Genomic DNA, 27402 nt, shown 5'->3' with positions numbered 1-27402 from the left:
TTATACCTTCATTATATATAAATATTATACCTTCCATTATATATAAATATTATACCTTCATTATGTATAAATATTATACCTTCATTATATATAAATATTATACCTTCCATTATATATAAATATTATACCTTCATTATGTATAAATATTATACCTTCATTATATATAAATATTATACCTTCCATTATATATAAATATTATACCTTCATTATATATAAATATTATACCTTCATTATATATAAATATTATACCTTTCATTATATATAAATATTATACCTTCATTATATATAAAAATTATACCTTCATTATATATAAATATTATACCTTTCATTATATATAAATATTATACCTTCATTATATAAAAATATTATACCTTCATTATATATAAATATTATACCTTCATTATATTTCAATATTATACCTTTCATTATATATAAATATTATACCTTCATTATATATAAATATTATACCTTCATTATATTTCAATATTATACCTTTCATTATATATAAATATTATACATTTCATTATATATAAATATTATACCTTCATTATATATAAATATTATACCTTTCATTATATTTCAATATTATACCTTTCATTATATATAAATATTATACCTTCATTATATATAAAAATTATACCTTCATTATATATAAATATTATACCTTTCATTATATATAAATATTATACCTTCATTATATATAAATATTATACCTTTCATTATATATAAATATTATACCTTTCATTATATATAAATATTATACCTTCATTATATAAAAATATTATACCTTTCATTATATATAAATATTATACCTTCATTATATAAAAATATTATACCTTCATTATATATAAATATTATACCTTCATTATATTTCAATATTATACCTTTCATTATATATAAATATTATACCTTCATTATATATAAATATTATACCTTCATTATATTTCAATATTATACCTTTCATTATATATAAATATTATACATTTCATTATATATAAATATTATACCTTCATTATATAAAAATATTATACCTTTCATTAATTATATATAAATATTATACCTTCATTATATATAAATATTATACCTTCATTATATTTCAATATTATACTTTCATTATATAAAAATATTATACCTTTCATTAATTATATATAAATATTATACCTTCATTATATATAAATATTATACCTTCATTATATTTAAATATTATACTTTCATTATATATAAATATTATACCTTTCATTAATTATATATAAATATTATACCTTTCATTATATAAAAATATTATACATTCATTATATATAAATATTATACCTTCATGATATATAAATATTATACCTTTCATTATATATAAATATTATACCTTTCATTATATATAAATATTATACCTTTCATTATATTATATAAAAATATTATACCTTCATTATATAAAAATATTATACCTTCATTATATAAAAATATTATACCTTCATTATATATAAATATTATACCTTCATTATATAAAAATATTATACCTTCATTATATATAAATATTATACCTTCATTATGTAGAAATATTGCGGAGGCAGCTTTTTATTTGTTAAAAACGTTCTGTTTGTTCTATTGTTCATTTTATTTGATTTGGAAACAGCATTGAGACTGAAATGTGACCAATTAGCGACTTTCACAGGAGACGCGTTTCAATCGAACCATTAAAAGAACCGATAGCGTTACTGCCTCTCCGGGAGACAGTGTGCATGAGACATCAGTGACATCACACATACTCTGTGCATGGGACATCAGTGACATCACACATACTCTGTGCATGGGACATCAGTGACATCACACATACTCTGTGCATGGGACATCAGTGACATCACACATACCCTGTGCATGGGACATCAGTGACATCACACATACTCTGTGCATGGGACATCAGTGACATCACACATACTCTGTGCATGGGACATCAGTGACATTACACATACTCTGTGCATGAGACATCAGTGACATCACACATACTCAGTCAGTCCAACTAAACCCAGCTTCATGTACATCCCATATATCTGAACACATTATATGATATGCAGCGCGCTGAGAGCGGCCACCGCAGCCTTCTCCCTTTCGTGTCTCAGTTGTAAATCTTGTAAAAGTTTGAGTTGCGGAGAAAAGTTTTCGGGATAAACAGGAAGCTGCGGATTTACTTCCGTCACCGTTTGGTTGGATGATTTGGGCGAAGACTGCGGTTTGGGGACGTTCTTCGCATATTCCAGACCCTGCAAGAAACGACATGTTAGAAATGAACAATAACCCCCCCCAGCGCTGTATACAGTAATATAACCCCCCAGCGCTGTATACAGTAATATACCCCCAGCGCTGTATACAGTAATATAACCCCCAGCACTGTATACAGTAATATAACCCCCAGCGCTGTATACAGTAATATAACCCCCAGCGCTGTATACAGTAATATAACTCCCAGCACTGTATACAGTAATATAACCCCCAGCGCTGTATACAGTAATATAAACCCCCAGCGCTGTATACAGTAATATAACCCCCAGTGCTGTATACAGTAATATAACCCCCCAGCGCTGTATACAGTAATATAACCCCCCAGCGCTGTATACAGTAATATAACCCCCTGCGCTGTATACAGTAATATAACCCCCAGCACTGTATACAGTAATATAACCCCCAGCGCTGTATACAGTAATATAACCCCCCAGCGCTGTATACAGTAATATACCCCCAGCGCTGTATACAGTAATATAACCCCCAGCACTGTATACAGTAATATAACCCCCAGCGCTGTATACAGTAATATAACCCCCAGCGCTGTATACAGTAATATAACCCCCCAGCGCTGTATACAGTAATATAACCCCCAGCGCTGTATACAGTAATATAACCCCAGCGCTGTATACAGTAATATAACTCCCAGCGCTGTATACAATAATATAACCCCAGCGCTGTATACAGTAATATAACCCCCAGCACTGTATACAGTAATATAACCCCGGCGCTGTATACAGTAACATAACCCCCAGCGCTGTATACAGTAATATAACCCCCCAGCACTGTATACAGTAACATAACCCCCAGCGCTGTATCCAGTAATATAACCCCCCAGCGCTGTATACAATAATATAACCCCAGCGCTGTATACAGTAATATAACCCCCAGCACTGTATACAGTAATATAACCCCGGCGCTGTATACAGTAATAACCCCCAGTGCTGTATACAGTAATATAACCCCCCAGCACTGTATACAGTAATATAACCCCCAGCGCTGTATACAGTAATATAACCCCCAGCGCTGTATGCAGTAATATAACCCCCCAGCACTGTATACAGTAATATAACCCCCAGCGCTGTATACAGTAATATAACCCCCCAGCGCTGTATACAGTAATATAACCCCCAGCGCTGTATACAGTAATATAACCCCCAGCGCTGTATACAGTAATATAACCCCCAGTGCTGTATACAGTAATATAACCCCCCAGCACTGTATACAGTAATATAACCCCCAGCGCTGTATACAGTAATATAACCCCCAGTGCTGTATACAGTAATATAACCCCCCAGCGCTGTATACAGTAATATATCCCCCCCAGCGCTGTATACAGTAATATAACCCCCAGCGCTGTATACAGTAATATAACCCCCCAGCGCTGGATGCAGTAATATAACCCCCAGCACTGTATACAGTAATATAACTCCCCAGCGCTGTATACAGTAATATAATCCCCAGCACTGTATACAGTAATATAACCCCAGCACTGTATACAGTAATATAACCCCCTAGTGCTGTATACAGTAATATAACCCCCAGCGCTGTATACAGTAATATAACCCCCCAGCACTGTATACAGTAATATAACCCCCAGCGCTGTATACAGTAATATAACCCCCAGCACTGTATACAGTAATATAACCCCCAGCGCTGTATACAGTAATATAACCCCCAGCGCTGTATACAGTAATATAACCCCCAGCACTGTATACAGTAATATAACCCCCAGCGCTGTATACAGTAATATAACCCCCAGCACTGTATACAGTAATATAACCCCCAGCACTGTATACAGATAACAGAGCGAGAATCATACAAACGGCTGATATGCAGCTGCCTGAAAACTTTATATTATGGGGCAAAAACTATAACTGGGTAAAAAAGAAAAAAAGGAGATTTAAGACCAGCCCCGGAGCATGAAATAGGTGTAGGGGCACCATGACCGGGGAAGGAACGAGGAGCACCCCATGACCTAACAAGGGGTTAAAATATTGGTTAGATACATACATCCTCTGTGACTGCTTGGCCCCTGTGTGAACTTTTGCCCCCACGCTCTGAATGTTCAGGAACAGGAAGAAGGGGGGGGCACTGGGTGTCATCAACTAAATAAATTTGGGGACCTGCTCGCAGATGAGCTTGTAGGTTTTTAAGTAGGCGAAATTCCCACCCTCCCTTCCCTCTTTTTATTGTTCTATCGTCTTGTGTGGCGGTTGGTGTTTATATTTTGCTCATTGTTAATATGTGGTTGGCTGGTTCGGTGCTTGAGACAATTATCTAAGGTATGGTTGTACTCGTGGTGCACAGGCCTCAGGGCGGAAGCGCAGAACACTCCCTGGGCGCCTTGCTCAGGTGATACGTTGGGTGACGGGTGGTTGCTGGGCTTTGGACGCCGGCAGCCTCTACAGGTGACGTGGTTTGTTACGCCCTTACCAGCCCTATAGATGTACGGTGTTATATGGTTGGCTTGTAGCCAAAAAATGTGTGGTTTATAACGTTTAAGAAATATGATAATGAGTGTCACGGTTGGGGGATAATACTGGGATTTTGACCGTGGCCAAATTTATCCAAAATCGAACAATAAAGCAATTTTAATTCCATGCATTGTCTATGTGTCTTATTTGGGGAATGGGGCCCGAAGTTGACGATACTAAGGTCATGGAAACTTCTATTTAATCTGATTCTAGAAATAGAAATGAATATTCAGCTGAATAAAGAGAGACGATGCGGCGTGGGGTGAAGACGCATCACATCCCCACGTCGGGTTTTCTTTCTTTTTATTATTTTAATACCTTTTCTCTGGGGCATTTATTTCTTTCCTTTGATTGGACGGGGATTTCGGGAAGCCGCGGAATGATGCTGTTCTTGTTGCGCTCGTGGATCAGTTTCGCGTACTCTTTTTGTTGTCGCAATTGTTCTTCCTGGAAAAAGATAAAAATAACAATTTCTCAAGCATCACATAAAACAATAAAGCTCACTTTATGGCAGAAAGACGAAGTAACCGTCACGGCCGGGAGCAGATAAATCCGGGACAATTCAGGGCAAACTGCTAAATGTGGAGCAGTCAGGTTTTGTCATAACGAGACGGTTACATGTGATATAAGGAAGTTTTACTTCACCCAGAGGCTGCGTTATGCTGCATGCAAACAGGTGTGGGCATTCTTTACTTCCTCTACCCTATGGGGCAAGAGGGGAAATGGAGAGGGAGTGGGGCGCGAATAAACAGAGAGATTTTCTGCAGTAACACGGAGAACTGGCGCTTTAATACCCGGGGAGTTCGAACCCCTTTGTGACTGGCTGCCGCTACTGAGCGCGTGCAGGAAGTGGATGTAGGAACGCTTCCTGTTTTCAGTAGAGGCACCCGGGGGAGGAGCTAAAAGAGACAGAAGGCTGAGTTTGGCTGTAAAACGCAGAAAGGACTCCGATATCTATGAGAATCAAATACAATTGGGAGCGAAAGAGTTTTTTAGGTTCGAAGCCCCAATTCTTTCATATAACTGCATAACCGGGGCATTTTGTTATACAGGGTGAGCGGCCCTGACCCCCCTCCCGGCAACTGATAGCCGCAGGCAGCTGCCGATCAGTTAAACTTACTTTTTCTTTGCTGACTTTATAATTGGGGCCGATCCCCCCGAGTTTCACCTCCTGCTTTAAGAAATGAATTGACCTCTAAAAAAAAAGAAAAAAAAATTCTTAACATTAAAATATTCAATTATTTACTTGGCCGCAGCGTATCTCTTCACGTAGGGCCCCTCAGAACCGATTCGGCCGTTTGGCGCTGAGGGCTATTAACCCCTTATGGGAGGACAGTATTAATTTCCTGGGACAATACATTTCTAAACAAAACGGTGAAAAATGACCCAAAAATACAGGAGGCATTTCAATAATATTAAATTCTACAAAAACTTACATTAAGCTGTACGGTTTGGAAGATTTCAGAAAATTAAAAAATATTAGCGATCATTTAAATTTAATATTTACCGTAAAAAACAGACATTTTGAAAACAAAGCAAAAATTGTGGGTTTTTTTACAGACAGCCGTAAGGAAGACGGGGAGATGAATGATTTCTTCTCGTATTCGTTGGAAATCACATCTATTTTATACATTTCTATCTCATTTTCAGTATTGTCACAAAATCCAACATTTGGTGGAAGTAACGCGTTTCGCTGTTTTTTGGGGTTTTTTATGAGTTATCTGGATATTTCTTTAAGTAAAAGAATAGGTGTTTTTTTCTGTGAATTCCAGATAAACACGGCTGTAAATTAATAGAGTGCGGAAAATCTACAACCGCGTTTAACAAGAAATCCATTCAACGGCAGCAACATTTTCTGATGTGAAACAAAAAAGCCTGAACCGCGGCCGGCGGCCGAGATCCAAATCAATAAGCAGAGCGAGTGACAAGTGGATTAGCAAACAAAGCCGAGGTTTCCCCGCAGAGAGCGAACGCCGGCCGCGGATAATAGCAGATTTCTGCCTAAATAGTATCGACGGCGGCTCAGAGTCGGTGCATTTGTTTAATGTGTGATTGTTTAATGCCGTAAAGGGTCATTCATTAAATATTAAGTTATAAAACTAAAACGCTTGGTTTACCGGAGGCAGAAATATTGATACGGTGATTTCATTTAAACAGCGGAGAATACCATTTATTCTACAATAATAACAACAATAATAATAATAACAGTAACGATAATAATAGTAATAATAATAAGTATAGTAATAAAATTAGTAATAATAAGAATAATATTTATAGTAATATTAACAGTAACGATAATAACAGTAATACGAAAAGTAATAAAAGTAATAATAATAGTAATAATAATAAAGCCACAGCCAGCATATTTAATGTAAATTCCCCTCCATTTCCCATGATCCCTCAGTGCAGACTGTATCAGAATTCTCCCGTCAGCCCGAGCAGGAAGTTGGAAGCCGCTTCCTGTTTTCTCCCCGCGTTGTTTTAGCGGACGGCACAGGAGCCTCTAGCGCTACAGATTGTTTCCCGCCGCGCAGGTCCCTCCGTAACGCTATTATCACAGATACCTCAGGGTGACGGGGTGATTTATACCCTGTGACGGGGCAGCAAGATGGCAGCTCCCGCATACAGAGCAGGGGGGGGGTAACAGAGGGGTCAAGATGAATGAAAAAAAAGCTGAATCTGTTTTATATAAATATTATTGTCAGAGATAACAGGGAATAAGCCTTTGAGATGTAGTAGAAACTAATTGCGGTTTTAGAGGAACGAGCCGCTCGGCGGGGTAAATAATAAATAACCCCTCATGGCGCCGTTAGGGTTAACGTATTAATTAATTGTTTTCGGGAAGCAATAAGCGCCATGGTAATTGGTTATTTGGGGGCTTTGAGGTCCGTCCCTGGAGTGCGGCCGCCATCGCACCCTCACATTCACTCCCGGTTGGTGGAATTGCTCCTCTCTGATGCTTTCATTAGATTTATTCACCTCTCTCCGGACCAAAGAGGGGTGATTAGAGCTCATCAAAGGGATCAGAGAGCGACTCTAACACGGCGGGAATTGGCGCATTGTGGAGCGATAATGAAGTATTGGATTTTTGTGAGGAGGGCAGATATTTACAGATAAAACGAACGTTCAGGAGATCAGCCCCGTTTCCTCCACCTCCGTGTCTTAACTCTTCATCTAGATGCCCCATTTGCATTAATGCCCCATAGGAGGGGCCAGCTCTGCTCCCAGCCGGGTCCTGTGGGCTTGGTTTGGGTTCCAGGCGGTGCCAGTTAGACCCCGGGCCGACGTGTAATTCACAGTACGCGGGGGCCACAGTGAAAGGAAAGGGTCCTAATGGGGCCACAGCTGCCCGGTTATTAAGTGATATGCCCCACGTTACAATGATGGCCGATCTCGCCAGGCTCTTCCCACGTCCGCCTGGCCTCACGCGGCTCGAAGCGGGTCTATTCTCCCCAGACAGAGCGAAGGCTCATGGCGGTCGCTGCTGACCCCAGCGCCGGGGCAGAGGTCACGGATTAGGGTCCGGCTCTTAATGACGTGGTCTACAGACCGGACCAAAGACGTGTCCAGAGTCCTGAACATGAACCCCCCGTCCCCTGCCGGTATCTGGCTGCGCTGGCGCTCGCGGGGTTAACACATTATCCGGTAATTGTAATCCTGCGGCGTGTGTTCGGTGACATTACCGGAGGAGCCGCTCCCCGTCTCTAATCTCCCGGGTACTTGGTAGCAGAAAATGAGCGGCGTGTCTGAGCACTCGAGCCGCCGCCGGCCCCTCATTTCCAGCTCCGTCTTCACTTTGTACCCAGATCGTCGAGGAGCTAATAGGGGTAATTTGGTTTCCGAGCCGAGCTGCTTCCAGCTGGAGACGGATATGCGTACTTAGAGTTGTTAGAATCATTTTCTAGCCCGGAACATAATGGCTGCGGCCGGGGAGGAAATATTACAAACGCTGCCGTGTTACTGATGTTTTTTACATACGTGTTAATTCTAAGAATGCTTAAATATGTCAGAATTTACACAAAAAAAACGAAAAATCTGTAAAACTTTCCCGTAAGCGTCAGGCGAGCGTTTGCTGCGGACACCGGTCCGTCGGGCCTCGCGCTGCTGCCTGCTTTGTGTCTGTAAGTGTACTTGGTGCTCTGCAAACAGCATCTCGTCGGGTTTCTCACCTTCTCCCAAGTGCCCTCGGCAGAGAAGTACATTGTCAGCCTGTCGGCTCGCGTGGAGTGTACGGTAAGTGGATCTGTGAAAACACCATCGCCGCGTCCCTGATAACACAGCAATTATCTCAAGATGTGATGTTTGCGCCGTCCCGACTCCAGCAAAGGGGCAATAAGGGTAAGACGGGGCATTTGCACATAAAGGCAGATCGAGAACTGCGGACATGAGCTGGAACCCAGGGGAAGCCGCTGATCTAGACTCACAAGATACAAATGTTCCGGATCCGCTAAACAGCCACTTACTGAAACAAAGTAAGAGGAGCCCCTGTGGTGGCATTAACTGCCCTCCATAGGGCAAATCAGTCAAATATTAAACCCCGGGCAGGTAAACCCAAAAAGGAGTATTGAGTATTTGATCAGTAGTGGGGACAGCGCCAGATGCCCCAATGATGTACTTCTCTTGGAGGCATTTGAGAAACTTGCCCCCCAGTCTCAATGATACCAGCCCCCCCCCCGGATTGTTCTGTGATTGTTACGACTAACATATGATGCTCTGACACCGGGAGGAGGCACCGGTGACCGGCGTGATGTCGGCTTGTCGTGTGTTTAGAAGACATCCCCCCCGTCCTTCCTACACCCACCTTTCTCTGCGCTCCGTCCGCCGGGTGATTCCGGTCCCGTCTCCGCTGACGAGGCTCGGAAGACGCGTCGCTGCCGGTTTCGGAGTTCTCTTCCGGTGCGGATGTCGGCTGTAATTCCCCGCTGAACGGCGTGAAGGGAAACTCACTTCTATCCACGAGGAAGTGTCCTTGGAGGATGAGCTGCTCCTCCGACAGGCCAAGGCTTCCAACTTCACCTCTTTCCGTGGAAAATAAGTGCGGAACCGGATTTGGTCGATGAATCTGGAATTCCCTTTAAAACAAAACACAAGCTTTGTCTTAAGACCCCAACGCAGTTCACTTATTTCAGAAGCAGAAGGGGAAACAGGTTTGGCCACCGACATCAACCATCAACGAAGAGCCAATCAACCATTCAGAGAAACGCAGGAGATGCCCCTCCTAAACCGAGACCCCCGGCAGCCGTTACGCTGCCGGTTATAGCGGGGCCGTATTCTGCGCTCAGAAACGTTATTCTTACACAGACCGCCGTCATTATTCCAGGAAACGGGTAAATAAAACGCTCGGTCGTGGAGGATGAACGGAGACCTTCGTGGAAAAATAATAATTTAACGTTCAGGGCGGACGCGCATCGTAAAACCTATAATAATCCGGGCTATGGATGATGGGTATGTTGGTAATGAGGGGGTAATAAGTTGCATAAAAAAACACTTCTTGCCCTTTCACGTCACTATTGACCTCGGGACCCCCCCCACTCTCTTCCATTTCTAAGTTTTCCTCAAACCCTTTATTTCTGTGAAGGAGACTAAAATTTGGTAATTCTGGAAAATGCCGCCCTGTCTTCTTACCCCGAGCCGCGTGGATCCCCGTCGGGGGCAGTTCTCAGGGGGTCGCCGTTGCGTTTGGAAAGGTAACGCTCCTCGTTGACTCGTTGGAAGCTCGGAGGACGGTCTCCAGAATTCAACTTAAAACCCCGGAAATCTCCAGGGGGCTGAATGATTCCAGCGGTGGATGTCACGGCGGAAGCAGCTTCCGGAAGCTCGTCACGCGGGAGGCCGGGAGCGAAGTCCGCCTTATTTTGGGAATATCGGGTTCTGGGCGCGCTCCCATCAGACGCCATGATGGATTTTTTGGGGTCACTTTCTCCTCTCTTCCCAGCTCCTTCATTTTTTGCTTCCGGTTTCTGTTCCTCGGGAGGATCCCTCAACGTCGTCTTTACTGAGTCCTAAAACACGTAGAATGTGACAACGTGACACGCGTGTTCGGGAACACATCCTAAGCTTTCATTACAAATATTCCAATCATTCATTGGAGGAAACCTTAGAGGACGGAATTCTGCGTTCCCAGAAATTCTAGAAAATCACATTTATCACAAATCATTTCTCTTTAAACCCGTTTTACAGAAAAATCTACAATTCTGGCAACACGGCAACGCCATAACGACACGGGCTGGTGACGCCATTGTGTGAATTTTGGTGTGGTACGTGTCCATGCACTGTGTGTAGCGTGATGTTCCGTGTCATTTCGTGGTACGTGTGCATGCACTGTGTGTAGCGTGATGTTCTGCGTGTAGCTGCGGTGTGTGTGCATGCACTGTGTGTAGCGTGATGTTCCGTGTCACGCTGTGGTGCGTGTGCATGCGCCGTGTATAGGAAAGTGCTGGTTAAGCGTAACGTTTCCCGCAGTTCCTGCAATATCCCATTTACTGCGATCTATAAGGCGTGCGCGAGGCGGCGGGAGGCGTGCGCGAGGCAGCGGGAGGCGTGTGAGTGGCGGCGGGAGGCGGTTTCCTCTCCCCGTGGCCTATTGTATCATAGACATCGATTGCCGCGCATTAAGACTCCACGGATTCCAATTTGGGTCTTTAAAATAATGCTGGGCTCCCCGTCACAAAGGCTGTAAAGTGCTTGTAATGCGGCCCCCCGCGGGGCTAATTGAGTTGTGGAGGGCGTCCTGCCAATCAATCCGGCTCCATGATATCCGTGGCCCCGCGCGGCAGCCGAGGATTACAACGCACAGAACCCGGGGTCGATAACGGCCACGGGCCGCAAAACTTTTACACAACGTTTACAGCCCAAACTCCACGGAACACGCGTGTTTATTACACGCTTTCCCGGGATCACAGGCGCACTTCCAACACCTCCAGTTAAAGCTTCTGTTCCACTTGGATGAATCGCGAGCGGCCGCCTGCCGTCTGTCAATAACAATCATTTTATCAGAATCGCGTAAAAACAACACAGAAACCTTTCCGAGGCTTTTTCAGTTTCTATGGCAACGGCCGTGTTTGCCGTTGTGTCACATGACAATTAAGCGTTCCCACAAAGCTCCACGTGATCGGAGAATTCTTTCTGGGAAGAGTTTGGGGGTTCGGCGGGAACAATGTTTCCATTACGGAATTTAGCTGACGGGGAGGAATGTTAAGCAAAGACAAGCGGCTACTCCACTACGTGCCGAGTGTCTCGTCTCACACGCAGCACGTGGCAGTCCCGTCGGGTTATGGACGGTGATTATTACGGCTTCAGTTCTCGCAGTTAGGAGCCCCCCAAAGCTGTTATTTGAGCCATTCCCATCCCTTCCGCCAGGAGGAGACGCCGGCGTCACGGACTCAGCCGACTACTTTCTGCCGTGAGGTCCCCCCCCCCCGCTGGTTGCAGGTCGGACGCGTTCTATCACTGCCCCCCCGCCAGAAGAAACCAGACTTTTGCCCCTAAAGCCCTTCTCATGTACTCCAATATACCCCAAACACGTCCGAGGGGTAAAGCAACCCCAGACCTGCCTACCCCAACACTGCCCCCTATCAGACCCCAGTTGCATTGTTCTTGGGGTCCGAGTTGCCCCCCTGAATAAAGCTCGTGGAGCCGGGCTGGGGCATCGTGTGCCGGCAGCTGGCCGCGCGGTTCGTACGGAATAAAGGGAGTTTGTGCCGTTTGCTTCCCTGGTCTTCTGCTGATTACGTTGTTTTGGAATACACACGGTATCCGCGCGGCGGCCGGCGGCTTACGGGGGGCCGGTAAAACATACTTCCACATTATCCCTTTGAAAGTGGAACAGGACACAACCTCTGGCAGCATTTTTTTGCGAACTATTCTATTAATACCAATCAAATTGAGAAAATGATCAAATGAAATTGCATTTTGAGCAACATAAGCTGCGTAATGTCTTCTCTGTTAAATTGAGGCCTATAATTGCTTCTCTACAGAAAAGGTACAACAAAGGCAGCAATCATGTCCTGTCATTATCCGGGGCCACGAAACCGGCTTCAGCAGCCGGGACTTCAAAGGCCGCCGCTTCTCGAATCGCATTTGGCTGCTATTGTGGAAGCTCAGACAATCTTGATGAGGTGTTTAGAGCGCGGCCGGCCGCCGAGCGCCCGCAGTCTGAGTGCTTTGGTCTAGAGCCATTAAAAAACCGTACATTATGTTCCTCCCTTTGAAGTGAAGGTTTACGGGAGGAAAGCAACTCACTGAGTGCAGCTGAGATCCACGCCGGGCGCCCGGCTCCGTCCCCGCTCTTCTTACACAAGAAGGAAACGCTAAAAAGTCCACATTACGCCCGGCAAACACGGCAAATAAATAAAGAAACCGCCGGGGAGCGGCGCGGAGAGCAAAATAAACAATTATGCTTTTGCTGGAATGGGGTAATGCGCGGCTCTGCATACAGCCGAGGTTAATGCGGGACGCGGATGCCGCGATACAATGTTTCCCGACGGAGTAAACAGCCGCGCACTGGGGGGGCCACAGCCGGACCCCCGATATCACAAGGCCGTGGAGAGCTGGCGCTACGTAAACATCAACCCACAAAGCTTTTCTTGGTTTTAGTGATACGTATAATTCTGGATTATGGGATATATGAGCTCTCTATACCCCCACCGCCATCTTCTTAATGCCCCCCGTAGCCGCTGGTCCTTGCCCCGACCCCAAGATGGCCACAGAGCACGGATACGCCCCAACGTCACGTCTGTAAGGGTTAGCGTTACCGTATCTGCCGAAGTCTCGTCTGCTTTCTTCCGGTGAATGTGAAGATATGAATGCTGTTTAGGCTGCCGAGCCCCTAAACTAAGTCTGTTTTTGGCTACAAAGTCCTTTTGGGGCGGTTTGTCCTTTTGGGGCAGTTTCTCCTTTTGGGCGTTTCTCGTGTCTCCCGACGCTCTGCTGAGTCCTGCTGGGTTCTCCGACAGCCGTCTCTTTCCGTGGCGAGCGTTCGCACGGTTTGCTGCCGGTTTGCTGGCGACTTTTACATTTTTCTCCGCCGTTGCCGGAGGGGCTACCTCGGGGGGCCGGTAATCTTCCGAGCCGGAGGAAAGGCTGGAGACGTCATCCTCGTCTGCCGGCTTCTGCTTGGACTTCCAGTTGGGGTCGTATCGAAGGTCGGAATACCCGGTGTCTCCTTCCGGCGAACTAAAGAAAGCGAGCGGGAGAGAAGTCAGAGGCAGACATGGCCGTTCGCTGCTGGATGCCGCATAAACCTGCGCGTCCCGACCAGCTACAAAGAGATGGACGCAAACTAACCGGGGGTGGAAGTACCCCTTGGGGTATCGGGGGGCAAATAACCAGATGTAGGTATAAAGGGGAAGAAACATACACCCCGTACACGGCCGTCACAACGCCATGGAGGATACATAGAGACTGCTGGGAAGTCACCAGCTGGAGGGTAACAGGAGAGGCTCGGGGCAGTTACTGGAGAGGCCGGGGCAAGACAATGGAGCTGTGATTGCGGAGGCCCTTGAAGTGGGGAGCGGGGAGGAGAGGGGTCAGCGGGGCTGAAAGCCGGACCTGGGTCAAGAGCCGCGCAGGCAATTATCTCATTTAAACAGCTTGGGCTGATCAAAGCAAGTGGCAGCAGGCAGCGGGGGCAGATTACAGGGGCAGTTAAGGCACCGCAGGATTGGATTTTAATTGCCTGTTCAGTGACATCGCAGCGTATGGAGGGGGTCGGGGGGTGTATATCGCACACATCGGCAGGAGGGTTTGTGACGGTTATACGAATGCTTCTGTGCGGGGCAATTACCCGAGTACACGGTTACCATAATCTGCCCCTCTCATCCCTCAACTGTATTTACTGAAACCGGAATTAACCGGAATCATCCGCCATTAACCCCAATAAACACCAATTAGGCTTCATTTACAGAAACAGGCTGGATCCTTCTCATGTTCCTTCTATGTAGCCCAGCTTGGCGTAGGTTGGCCATGGATGGTGGGGAGTGCGCTCGTCTGCCAAATGGGTATAGAGAGCCTGCCGAGGTCTGAGCTGCTGCCCGGCGCGCGATCATTAATCGAAATAAACGTTTCAACAGAATTTTCCACACATTTGGCAAAAACAGCATGTTTCACGCAGTATAACTTCCATTTATCCATCATTTCAGCACCTGGGGCCCCGGAAATGGGGGCGAAAGAAACATTTTGTGAAATTATGACATCATCGCGGTCATTACCATATTCTGAGTTAATTTAATATATCGACTGACAAAAGGTTTGGATGAAAAACGAAACCTTTTCAGATTCGCCGCTAAATGTCTCTAAATGTCTTCGAATTTGCGTAAAATCTCTCATTCTGCGGCTTTGCCTGAATCTCGCGGAAACGCGGAAATAAAGCCGGCGGGGGGCGGCGGGGGGCGGCGCTGGCGGCCGGCGGAGTGAAGCGAATGCGTTTTAAAGTCTTGGCTGTTTCACAGAAATGTCAAATTTGTTCTTTTCAGGGACAAACCGGCAACACTTTACGGGGACAAAAAGTTGCTTTTTTAAAGAAATAAGTCATAGTGAATAAGTAATTAATTTGCTGTCCGCGGCCTTTGAGAGATTATGTAATAACGCAGCGGGGGGCCGCGATGGATGCCTTAGCGGTCGCTGCCGGTTCGACGTCCCACTGCTGTTTTATTATTTCTCTTCCATTAGCCTTCATGAGAGCCCCGCCGCCCGGCAGGTGAGCTTAGTGCCGGCTTCTCCCATACCGATCTATTCAACAGCTTTAGAAAACGGGGAGGAAAAAATCTTTTCAGCTTTAACCCTTACAGTGCCGGGGCACGGCATACGCCTTGCGACTACAGGTGGATCCCTGGATCTAGGCGATCGAGATCCCTGTATATCCGCGTTATAATAACTTCATATATACTGCGTATATAGACCGCTGCAAATGCCCCCATCGTGCATGCACGGGGGGCGCTCAAATTAAAGTGCCCCCATCGCTCAATATTTAACTCGTTCCTCCCTGGCACTAAAATGATGCAATATTGGAAAATGTCCTAAAATGGAAATTTTAACCTCGGAAAAGATAAACGCGTTTCGGCCGTTAATAGCTATTTTCGGCTTAAATGAATGATTTGAACGTTCCTGCGGCTTTTTGCGAGGGGATTATTATTATTTTTCCAAATTAGAGGATAAACCCCGGAAACGCTCTAATCCCCGCTAGACCCCCAGCCACGGAGACCCCGGGTATAATAATGACATTAAATCCTGAATTATTATCGCTAAATAAATGACGATAGGAATATCTGAGCGCCCCCAGCGCGGGAACGTCTTCCTCCCCAATTCTAAACCTGTTATAGAATATCGCCAGCATCGCCCCCGAGTGTATTGATAGGACCGCCCCCGAGGAGCCCTGCGGAGCGCCATCTCTTCCTCTGCAGAACATTTTTTACAGCGTTTCATACTTATCCACATTCTGCAAATATCATTTAGCGTCGGCCTGGACTATGATCCACTGTTTGCATCTAACCCATAACTGGGAACACTCAGGGTTTTTTGCCCCAGTCTCAGGGCGAAGAGGCGGATTCTCGGGTCACACCGTCTGGATCTGACGCCTTCCTATTCTCCCCCCGCTAGGATCATATATAAGAATCCCAGTTGGGGCTTTTGCCCCCAGTATGTTATGGGTGATCTCCCTGCTTGAATGCAGGTGGCTCCATTAAGTGTATCTTTAAATTATGACAATTAGAACGACACATTTGGGTAACACATTTGGCGATTCGCTACGTGGAATAACTTTGATTGGCTGTTAAAGGGTCCCGAGGTCTTACCTTATGTTTCCGCTAAGAGCCACATTTTCAATGTTTACCCCAAGGAGGGGATCGTCTTGTTTTGCCCCGTAATCGCGTTCCCCGTCCCCATTGGCTGATCTTTCAGACGTCTGTCGGACGAGGTGCTCCTGGTCTGAAATCCAGTCTTTAAGTTCGGATTGATATCGGGTCTCCTGGGTTAAGCTGTCGGAATCTTCCAAACTGTCCAAACTTAAGTTTAGGTCGAATTCTCCATAATTATCCCGCGATGAGGTTTCCATTATACGCCCCCAAATTCACTTTTAGAACCTGAACCTCCAAATATCCAGCGGGTCCGGCGAGTCCGGGGGGTCCAGCGGGTCCGGTACCAATCCCTCCCTGCAATCAGGAGAAATTGACGGGTCATTAATTAGTTCCCGTACTAAATAGCCTGTGTTTGTAGCGGATTGCGCCGGGTTTTCTGCGCATGTTCTAGTAAAAGCCACAAATAAAATTTGAAAATAACGTTTGTTGTAAAAAGAGTTTGTTTTCCGGAAGAAGCGGCTCCCCGAGGGCCACGTTCTTTATACAAAAAAAACCCCATAAATCCTAAAAAATAAAATCCCCAAAGAATATTTAATAATAAAACGTTCTTTATTCACCCAAATATTACACCAAATCCCTGTCCTTTTCTCCAATGTATAAAAATATATATATCTATATATATATAAAACCTGCTTTTTTCACACCTTTCGTTATTATTTATAATATCCGTGCCGAGTACGCATAACGGCTGACTCTCCAGATCCCAACTCTCATTACCTTTAGCCAGACTACATCCATGCATTCTGGCAGAGGAGGGGTTAATCAGCACAAATCAGGTTCATTTATTTCCCACCGGTTTGTTGCAATAAATTTATATATTCTGTAATTTTACAATAAAACCCCCCAAAACAGCCCCAATTCCAATTCATTGCGGAGAGGTCAGACTCGGCCGCTGGCACAGAAAGGGTTAATCGGCCGCTCGCAGGAAGTATTGAGGCAGACGGTGTTACTTTGTTACGAGGGGTTAATCGCCGCTTCCTGGTTGTTGTTTCTCAGCGGATACTCTGTTGCAGGCTTTGTTGCTTTGTATCACCCCCCTGATTACCCCCCCTGATGCCCCCAATTACCCCCCCTGATGTCCCAGATTACCCCCCCTGATGCCACTGTTAACCCCCCCATTAACTATTAATATTATCATCCAGATACCCCGCGTCCCCCGACTTACCCTCTGGCTGCTCTGCTGTGCTGTGAGGCTGAGAGTCGTCACCATGGCAACCAACTGAACAACAAACAGGCCTAACCCAGGCTTAGTGCGGGCCTAGACCGGGCCCCTGTATCCTGGGTAACAGGGACAGGTATATAAGCTGCCCCCACACTGTTAGTATTATTTGGCTGAGCATTGTGGGAGTTGGCAGCGTTCCAAGAGATTCCAGAACCGGCGCATTTAATGAAATAAACGTTTATTTACAAACAGAGACAGACAACCACCGGGAATGTATTTATTTATAAACAGTTTTATACCCCCCCGCGCAGGATCATCCGCTATGACATCATCTCGCAACACGTACGCTAAAGTGCTTCCCGCATAGGAACAGTCGCCGCTCCCAGTCCATTTTAGGCTCCCTCACCAGGTTCCAGAAGCCGCCATATTCCCGCTCAACGTCTCCATGAGCTTCACACGGAAATCTCCTTGTTATATTCCATCGGAGCTGCAGGCACAGAACTGTTATCATTAGCATTACTATTATTATTATTAGTGTTATTATTAGTGTTATTATAATCATTAGAATTATCAGAATTATTATTATTATTGGTATTAGAATTATTATTAGTGTTATTATTAGAATTATTATTAGTATTATTATTATTATTGGTATTAGAATTATTATTATTAGTGTTATTATTAGTATTATTATTAGAATTATTATTATTATTATTAGAATTATTATTATTACTAGAATTATTATTATTAGAATTATTATTAGTGTTATTATTAGAATTATTATTAGTATTATTATTATTATTGGTATTAGAATTATTATTATTAGTGTTATTATTAGTATTATTATTAGAATTATTATTATTATTATTATTGGTATTAGAATTATTATTATTAGAATTATTATTAATAGTATTAGTTTGCTATTATTATTTTTATTATTCTATTTTTATTATTATTATTTGGCTGTTATCTTATTATTATTATCACGGCCTGGCCCATGAGCTCACAATCTAGCCTCACGGCAGGCGGGGTGGGCTCCTGGGGGCCGCGCATGGTCACTCACCCTGCCCGGGTTTTGTCTGGTTGGAGACGTCGTCGTTATTGGATCTGGATTTGGTGCTTTCCAGAGTCTGATCCGAAATTTCATTTTCTGGGGAAAAAAAAAAAAAACGGTGAATTCCGCGGATAATCCGCCGACCGGACGCCGTTAACGTAAACGTTTCCGATTTACAACAAAGTGCTTAAAAAAAAACAACAAAAAACACAATTATATGGGGAAAAAATATGTAAAAGGGCCAAAAACAATCGGCCGCAAAGCTGGAGGCAATTCAGGCAAGTGGGCAACGTCGGCTAATCAGCCTTTTGTGGGAGAAGCTGAAAGCCGGCGGTGGCGGCAGCAGGTGTGCGACGCGGCAACAAAACCCGCCGGGGCTTTCATGGCATCTGCCGCTCCGTCCGCTCGCCGGCCGCCGGCTGATTGAGTCACTTCGCTGATTGGCCCGTCGGCTCGGCTTTTGAAAGGTGGAAATAAACAGCCCCGTTCCATTAATTAATTAGAATGCCATTAAGCGGAGGCGCGCCTTTCGCTCCGAGCCCCGGCCGTTTCTCTGTGAATAGCGCGGGCTCCGTTAATGGCTTTTCCGGAAGGTTCTGTAAATGAACGAGGCTTCAATCGCCGGCATTAAGCGGCTCGTGGCCTGAAAGAGCCGCGTGATGTAATTAGCGCTAATGAGCAGAGCGGGGCGGAATAAGAAAGGCAATTAGCGCCGGCCAATCACGGCGCCCGGCCCTGCTCCGCAGACATTTTTGGGTAGATTAAGTCGTTTTTAACCTATTTTTGTTAAAAGCAAATAGATTTTCTGCCGGGAACGTTTAACTCGTTCACTGCCTGCTTACTGCGAGCTGGAGGTCATGGAAAATAGGCGCTGCAGTGGTAGTCTCAGGGGGTCAGGGGCCCGGAGGGGTTGGTACACATATTGCCCCAGGGGGTCTCACCCCACTGCACCCAATGCCCCAAGGGCTCCACTCACACTCCCGGGGGGGGGGAGATACCCCAGCAATGACCAGGGCCTGTTAGGATCTATTTTGGGGGCTGTTGGTGCTGCCGCGGGATTATTTGCCCCTCACTGGACCACCAGGGGTATCAGCGCCCAGACTGCGTTAGAGCGAGCGGGGCAAATATTTGCGGGTCTGGGTTTGCGTGAACGTGTGAGTATCACGGATGTGTATTTTCTGTGTGTATTTGCGTGTTTTGTGTGTTTATGAGTGTGCGTGCGTGTTATGTGGCTGTGATGTTTGCGTGTTACGTGTGCGTGTTACGTGTGCGTGTTATGTGTGCGTATTCCGTTTGTTTATACACGTGCTCGCGTTATACGGGTGTGGATGTTACATGTGCGTGTTATGTGTGCGTGTGTTTATGTGTGTACGTGTTTATACACGTGCTCGCGTTATACGAGTGTGTGTGTTACGTGTGCGTGTTACGTGTGCGTGTTACATGTACGTGTTACGAGCGTGTGTCCTATGTGTGCTGCTGAACACGTGTCCCACATATATTACATGCACACGTATGTAAGTGCAGCGCCTCACCTTTCTTCCACTCCGTGTGCTGCTTCCTGAGCTTTACGAGGAAAAAGTGAACGATCACCAGCAGGACGCAAACCATGAGAGCGACCAGAACCAGAACCAGGACCCCGCCGGACCTCCTGCCGGCCTCCGCCGCTGCCAAGGGAGGTTAATTAGCATACATGGCCGTTCATGCGCCCCCCCCCCAGTGTCAGAGAGAAATGCGATGGGATTACCGGGTGGGACGCGCTGCGTCTCGTTACTGCGGCCGGTCGTTTCCTTGTCGGGGGTTAAAGAAAAGTCCGTCCCGGGAGATATTTCTAGAGAAAGTCAGAAATTCTGCGTTCAGATCCAGAGCTCGGGGGAAAAGAAACAAAAATCTGCAAATATTGGGATTTCACAGAAATAAATCGCATAAAATCCAAAACCTCGTACAAGGAGGGCGAATATTTAATATGAAGTCGAGCGCACACTCGATATCTCCCTCCTGATTGGCTGCTCTTCGTCACTGAGCTGTGCATGTGGGGGTCCGAGTGCTGTGTATGTGGGGGTCCAAGCCCCTTTGGCGAGGTTATACATCCCACACCCTGCAGGGGGCAGTACTTTACCTGCGCCAGCCAGTCACATCTGAAAAAAAAGCTGATATGGCAACCGTACTCCCTGATTCCAGAGGGTGCGGAGGCGAGTTACGGGACGGCGATTATTATTATTATATTATTATTATTATTATATTATTATTATTATATTATTATATTATTATTATATTATTATTATTATTATTATATTATTATTATATTATTATTATTATATTATTATTATATTATTATTCCTATTATTATATTATTATTATATTATTATTATTATATTATTATATTATTATATTATTATTATATTATTATTATTATATTATTATTATATTATTATTATTATATTATTATATTATTATATTATTATTATATTATTATTACTATTATTATTATATTATTATTCCTATTATTATTATATTATTATTATATTATTATATTATTATTATTATTATATTATTATCACTATTATTATTATTATATTATTATTATTATATATATCGCTATCAGAGGCCGTAGCGCTTCCGTCTGTAATAAACACACGTTAGCTCGCCCCCCTTCTGATGCGAAACCCCCCAAGCGTTTCCTGAAACAGGGCGACCGCTTCCTGGCGTGTGGCTGTCGGGGGCCGGGGGGGGCGATGTCTCCCACGCTTACTGGTAACGGAAGCCCCCCAGTGACATATGACTCATGCCGTTCTCTAACCGTTTCCGAGCCGTCCAATCAGATCATTCGGATCAAAACGTGCACGGAACGGCCTTAACCCTCTCCTGGCCGTATCGCTCCCCGTGTCAGACGATAAATGTCTCTCTATTTATTATAACAGCGAGCAGGAGCCCCCGGGGGGGGCAGTATAATTGCCCCCGGACCCTGTTATTATGGGATTATCGGCGGCCGCTGCAGCTTCTCGTTAAGTCGGGAACGTGTGACTCTGTGATCTGCCGGCGGAAGCTGCAGCGCAATTCATTTCAATCAATTTACTAATTACACAATCGCCGAGCCCGCGGCTTTTATCTGCCCCGTCTAGACATCTTCAGATACCCCGTCTGAGGAGCCGCTAATGGGGCCGCACATGAAAGCCCGAGGCGTTTTAGGGGAAATGAAGCTAATTGCGCTTTCCGTGTTACTTTATTATTTCATTATTTCATCAGGAAAGGTTTCATCTGCCGGGTTATATTCGGGGAGGAATAAACGGCCAGGGGCTTTACGGAGGTCTGTTTATTTTTAGCTGTTTTTGGAAACATTGTAATCGTGACGTTTCCGTTTCTAAAGGTCGGCGGATCAGAAAACACTTTCGTTAATCTAAAGACGGCCCGCCGGGGGCTCCATCCAATCAGAGCGAAGCGCGATGGACTCCCCGGCGATCCAACTCCCAGAACACAAATCCAAAGGCGGACGCTAAACGCGCAACAAAATGCGGGAGTGATCTCTGAGTGATGTCTGAGTGATGTCTGAGTGATGTCTGAGTGATCTCTGAGTGATGTCTGAGTGATGTCTGAGTGATGTCTGAGTGCTCTCTGAGTGATCTCTGAGTGATCTCTGGGTTATTTCTGAGTGATCTCTGAGTGATGTCTGAGTGATGTCTGAGTGATCTCTGGGTGATTTCTGAGTGATGTCTGAGTGATCTCTGAGTGATGTCTGAGTAATGTCTGAGTGATGTCTGAGTGATCTCTGAGTGATCTCTGAGTGATGTCTGAGTGATGTCTGAGTGATTTCTGAGTGATGTCTGAGTGATCTCTGAGTGATGCCTGAGTGATGTCTGAGTGATGTCTGAGTGATCTCTGGGTGATTTCTGAGTGATGTCTGAGTGATCTCTGAGTGATGTCTGAGTGATTTCTGAGTGATTTCTGAGTGATGTCTGAGTGATGTCTGAGTGATTTCTGAGTGATCTCTGAGTGATGTCTGAGTGATCTCTGAGTGATGTCTGAGTGATGTCTGAGTGATGTCTGAGTGATCTCTGAGTGATGTCTGAGTGATGTCTGAATGATCTCTGAGTGATGTCTGAGTGATGTCTGAGTGATCTCTGAGTGATGTCTGAGTGATCTCTGGGTGATTTCTGAGTGATGTCTGAGTGATGTCTGAGTGATGTCTGAGTGATGTCTGAGTGATTTCTGAGTGATGTCTGAGTGATGTCTGAGTGATGTCTGAGTGATGTCTGAGTGATCTCTGGGTGATTTCTGAGTGATGTCTGAGTGATGTCTGAGTGATGTCTGAGTGATGTCTGAGTGATTTCTGAGTGATGTCTGAGTGATGTCTGAGTGAAATCGGTTAAATTGTGTGCTTTATATATTTTTTCACTCTATTTGTGAATTCTTTGTGGTTTTAGCCCGGAAGGCAGGGGCCGTTTGGGGTCTCTTTCACTTTTAACCCTTTATTTCCTTTCTCTCACTAAACGCTCCGTCGTGACGATTTCGTCTTCAGCGCAGTAATCGGAAAATGTGAGAAATGCGACGTGTTTTTGGGGCTATTGATTTACGCTCCGCGTGGGGGTCTCGGGGGTCTCGGGGCCGCTGCCCACCTCTCAGCAGCGCTCTATCGCGTGTAAATGATTGGGTCCAGGTGGATTTGTGGCCCCCGGCTGGGAATAAATACACTTATAGAAAATGAGAGCTGTTTATAGAGGCGCACGTTGCGTGAGACGCCGTTACCGGTAACGCACACCGGCCCCCCGGCCCCCGCCGCAGGCATCCTTCACGCCTCGGCCAGGAGAGAGACCGAGGAGGACGCTTCCATCGCCCATAATAACGGCTTGGGGAACGGCTGCCGGCCGGCACATTACTGATAATCAATGTTTAGGGAGACGGAGGTTTTGCTGTTTAGGGGCAGATCAGGGTCTGTCGGGGGAGGGGGGGGCACGTTAAAAGCCGCCGCTTCGCTGGGGGGGGCTACCAAAAAACAAGACGGCCGCTCCCTGTGACCCTTTTTCAATTTGTACAGAGATTGCAGGAGCGCACATTAGAGCTGCAATAAGTAATAATAATAGCAATAATAGTAATAATAATAATAAATAATAATAATAATAATAATAAATAATAATAGTAATAATAGTAATAAATAATAATAATAATAATAATAATAATAAATAATAATAGTAATAAATAATAATAATAATAATAATAATAAATAATAATAATAAATAATAATAATAGTAATAAATAATAATAATAATAAATAATAATAATAGTAATAATAGTAATAAATAATAATAATAAATAATAATAGTAATAAATAATAATAATAATAAATAATAATAATAATAATAGTAATAAATAATAATAGTAATAAATAATAATAATAATAAATAATAATAATAATAGTAATAATAGTAATAAATAATAATAATAAATAATAATAATAGTAATAATAGTGATAAATAATAATAGTAATAATAAATTATAATGATGGTGATAATAGTAATACATTATTAATATTATTATTATTATTATTATTATCTGTAGCTGGAGATTCCCATGAGCTCCTCAGCATCAGACCTTACTGCGCATGGACCTCAGCGAGCGAGCGGGAACCCGAGTAACTCCAATCACTGGTCATATATATTATATTATAGGTACTATGTTAAATATCGGCCAGTTATTAACCCCTTCGGAGCAGGCTCTGTGTATTCGACCCGTAATCTATGACTTCATCTTCCTTCTGTTTGGAAATTGATCAGGATCGGATCATCCTGCTTTCTATCAGAGCCATGGCGCCATCTGCTGCCGGAGCGCGGTACTGCACTGCCAAGTAACGAGTATCTGCAGCGAGGTTCTTAGATTCCCGACACAATATTCAGTCTCTGCCGCCACAGAAGCTCATTATATCGGATTGGCTGACGGCGGGTGCAATTCAGATAAACGGACGTAATACTCACCGGTATAAAGCAGGGTGTCCTGAGACGAGCTGGGAGACGCCGCACGGGGAGAGGTGGCAGTGGTGATGGGAGTTGTGGTCTGTGTTTCAGCGGCTGAAAGAACCGTAGGGGGGATTTAACTCTTTAATCCGCCTCCATCAGGCCAAAGTATTTTTTACATATTTAGTTTAAAAAGGTTAATTTTATCTCATGAAAGCCGAGACCGGCGGCAGCCTGTGGCAGAGCCAGCGTTATCTGATCGCTTTCCTGGCCTGCAGTCCCCCCCGACCGCCGTCTCTCGCGCACCTTAGTAAATATTCCCCTTTGCCTCTGTGTTTCCGAAGCTGCCGAGCGGTTACTTACGCGGCGCGCGGAACACGAAGGCCGCCGTCAGGTCTCCGCGGCGCAGAGCGTCGTGTCGCAGGATGCAGGTGGCCCTCGAGCTGCTGGAGGCCGCTCGGATCCGCAGGGAGCTCGTCGCGTTACATTTCTTCCCGTTATCCTCAAAACTCAATTCCGTTTCACCTAAAAATAAACATAAAGGGAATTCCCAGATTCAGGAGCCGTATGCCTATTACCCGCTACCACTTCTGCTGGGAGGCTGTTCCACTCATCTACCACCTATCCCACACATATTTAAGTTACCTCATCATAATAATCTTTACCTCTTCTGCTAGGAGGCTGTTCCACTTATCCACAGTTAGACTTACCGAACACTTCCGTGCTGTTGTCTATGAGCCATGTGATTTCCGGGGGAGGTTTGCACCCAAATGTGAAACACGTCAGAACGGAATAAAATTCCCCATTTCTTCCAGGGATTTGAGAAAAATCCAGTAAAGGTTTAGAGGGAACGGCTAGAAAAATAACAGAGAGAGAAGGGAGCTGGAGTGTGAGCTCCTCGGCCTACAGACATGGCAGCTCTTCCCACACCATGGATGCCGGCACTGTCCCCCGCCGCCCCCCCGGCACTGTCCCCCGCCGCCCCCCCGGCACTGTCCCCCGCAGCCCCCCCGCACTGTCCCCCGCAGCCCCCCCGGCACTGTCCCGGCCCCGGCGACCTCTTTCGCATGGCGTCCATGCCTCGCACGTACTTACCGAGCACCGAGACGTTGACCCTCCGGGTGCGAGCGGGACTGCTGTACTGGATACAGGTGTAAATCCCCTCGTCTGCTATGGTAGCGTCGGCGAGTCGAAGGATCAGGTTATTCTTCAGATGCCGCACAATCTGGAACCTTCTGTCTCTTAAAACTGCAACGAAAACGTCCCATCGGGGTCAGCCGTACGGCAGAGCGGACATTCCTCGCTCTCAAAGGGTTAAACGAGCATTTTTCCCGCGTACCTCTTTGATCATTAAAGAAAATGGCGAATCCGGCGGGGGTGACCCACTGCATGGCGGAGCCGTCGCCCCCCGGGAAGACACATCTCAACGTAACGGCGCCTCCTTCCGCCACGGACACTCGCGGGACGTCGCATTTTACTGACGGAAGACGGGAAAGAGTTAAAGAGCCTTTAAAAAAAAAGGGAATTAACTTCGTGCCCCGCGCTGCCCACCGATTCACTCCCAGGACTCAGGTCCGACCGGCTTACGCTCTCCGTCATCTTCCTGCCCCGGCTCTGCCTGCCCTGACCTCCTGCCGGCCCTGCTGCCTGCCCTGACCTCCTGCCTGCCCTGACCTCCTGCCAGCCCTGACCTCAGACCGGTCACCATTTATGGCATATATTAAATATATTCCACACGATTTCCCGCGTGTGCCAAACACATCCACGAACTCCGACACGCGGCACTCTGGTGTCATCTGACGGTTGCTATGGGGTCGTTACGCTTTTAGCACTTTTATATATTCAAAATATCACTTTTTATCACAAAAAAAATACGGCGATAAACAATAATTAATTATTATTACTATTTATTATTTGATTATTAAGCAGCGTTAACAAAGCGCAGGTAACGAGAAATACCCCGGATACGGCCCCGGATACGGCCCCCGGCCCCCGGCGTCTCTCCTTTTTTCCATTTTTTTCAGGTTGGTATCATCCTTTTTTCCTAATTATTTCTCCCCAACAAATCCGCAGTGCAGGCGTAACAACGAGATACAAAAACTAGACTGGAAGGTGAAGCCTGGAGAGACGCCCCACGGGGTGCAGGGGGTAACGTGACGGGGCGCTGGCCGCGCATGATCTGCTAACGCAATCCCCGGAGAGTACTGGTAGAAGGAGCCGTACCTGGCGCAGAGAAGGTCACCAGTCCAGACAGGAGTAGCAGCGCATGCATGAGGCTGTCTCTTACAGTACAGATCATACTGTATTTCCTCCCCAGTGAGACGGCACGAGACCCAGGGGCAGACTTTTAAGGGGAGTGCGGAAGAATCGCAGGGCCGGGGGGTATTTCCACGCTGTGCAGGTTTCCCACCCGAAGAGTGTTTCATATCACGGAATACATGTTCCCCCCGCAGCGGGGCAGGAAGCGGTCGCTGACCAAACTTAACTCATTAAATGCTGGGTGGGAGATGCCGTCCCTAAAGCACCAAAACACCCAACATTGTTTATAGTTTGAGATCTGCCCCAGGAAGCCACGAACGTCTCACACGGGTTCTCAGAGCCGGGGCAACAGGGGCAACAGGGGCAGATGTGGGGTGAACTTTAA

At 45.4% G+C, this 27402-nt stretch overlaps 2 protein-coding genes across 2 annotated transcripts; both read right to left on the bottom strand.

The window, feature by feature from the left end:
* Window positions 1-1999: 1999 nt before the first annotated feature.
* On the bottom strand, window positions 2000-16857 carry JHY (junctional cadherin complex regulator). The gene is made up of 7 exons (XM_053452380.1): window positions 16538-16857; window positions 13502-13922; window positions 10374-10750; window positions 9550-9820; window positions 5869-5943; window positions 5067-5195; window positions 2000-2252 (listed from the first exon to the last, which is right to left on the bottom strand). The coding sequence occupies exons 1-7, from the start codon at window positions 16795-16797 to the stop codon at window positions 2052-2054; spliced, it is 1734 nt and encodes a 577-aa protein (XP_053308355.1). The 5' UTR covers window positions 16798-16857; the 3' UTR covers window positions 2000-2051.
* Window positions 16858-18026: 1169 nt separating this feature from the next.
* On the bottom strand, window positions 18027-27148 carry CRTAM (cytotoxic and regulatory T cell molecule). The gene is made up of 10 exons (XM_053452379.1): window positions 26982-27148; window positions 26098-26235; window positions 25854-26006; window positions 25469-25612; window positions 25122-25283; window positions 24780-24872; window positions 20561-20644; window positions 20349-20480; window positions 18826-18912; window positions 18027-18249 (listed from the first exon to the last, which is right to left on the bottom strand). The coding sequence occupies exons 1-10, from the start codon at window positions 27055-27057 to the stop codon at window positions 18215-18217; spliced, it is 1104 nt and encodes a 367-aa protein (XP_053308354.1). The 5' UTR covers window positions 27058-27148; the 3' UTR covers window positions 18027-18214.
* Between the last annotated feature and the right edge of the window lie 254 nt (window positions 27149-27402).

The sequence above is a fragment of the Spea bombifrons genome, chromosome 12 (genome assembly GCF_027358695.1).
Source record: "Spea bombifrons isolate aSpeBom1 chromosome 12, aSpeBom1.2.pri, whole genome shotgun sequence".
Lineage (NCBI taxonomy): Eukaryota > Metazoa > Chordata > Amphibia > Anura > Pelobatidae > Spea > Spea bombifrons.
The sequence above is the reverse complement of the archived record's forward strand: the minus strand, read 5'-3'. Positions and strand labels throughout refer to the sequence as shown.

What these genes read in the sequence shown, in the direction of transcription:
- JHY (XM_053452380.1), bottom strand. Translation starts at nt 16,797, where the DNA reads ATGGAAACCTCATCGCGGGATAATTATGGAGAATTCGACCTAAACTTA. An exon ending in ACGAGACTTCGGCAGATACG is followed by an intron (nt 10,751 to 13,501) that starts GTAACGCTAACC and finishes TACGTGTTTTAG; the next exon opens with GACTCAGTAAAGACGACGTT. An exon ending in ATAAATGCCCCAGAGAAAAG is followed by an intron (nt 2,253 to 5,066) that starts GTATTAAAATAA and finishes CGTTTCTTGCAG; the next exon opens with GGTCTGGAATATGCGAAGAA.
- CRTAM (XM_053452379.1), bottom strand. Translation starts at nt 27,057, where the DNA reads ATGATCTGTACTGTAAGAGACAGCCTCATGCATGCGCTGCTACTCCTG. An exon ending in GGTGACCTTCTCTGCGCCAG is followed by an intron (nt 26,236 to 26,981) that starts GTACGGCTCCTT and finishes GTCTTCCGTCAG; the next exon opens with TAAAATGCGACGTCCCGCGA. An exon ending in GGACACCCTGCTTTATACCG is followed by an intron (nt 20,645 to 24,779) that starts GTGAGTATTACG and finishes GACTTTCTCTAG; the next exon opens with AAATATCTCCCGGGACGGAC.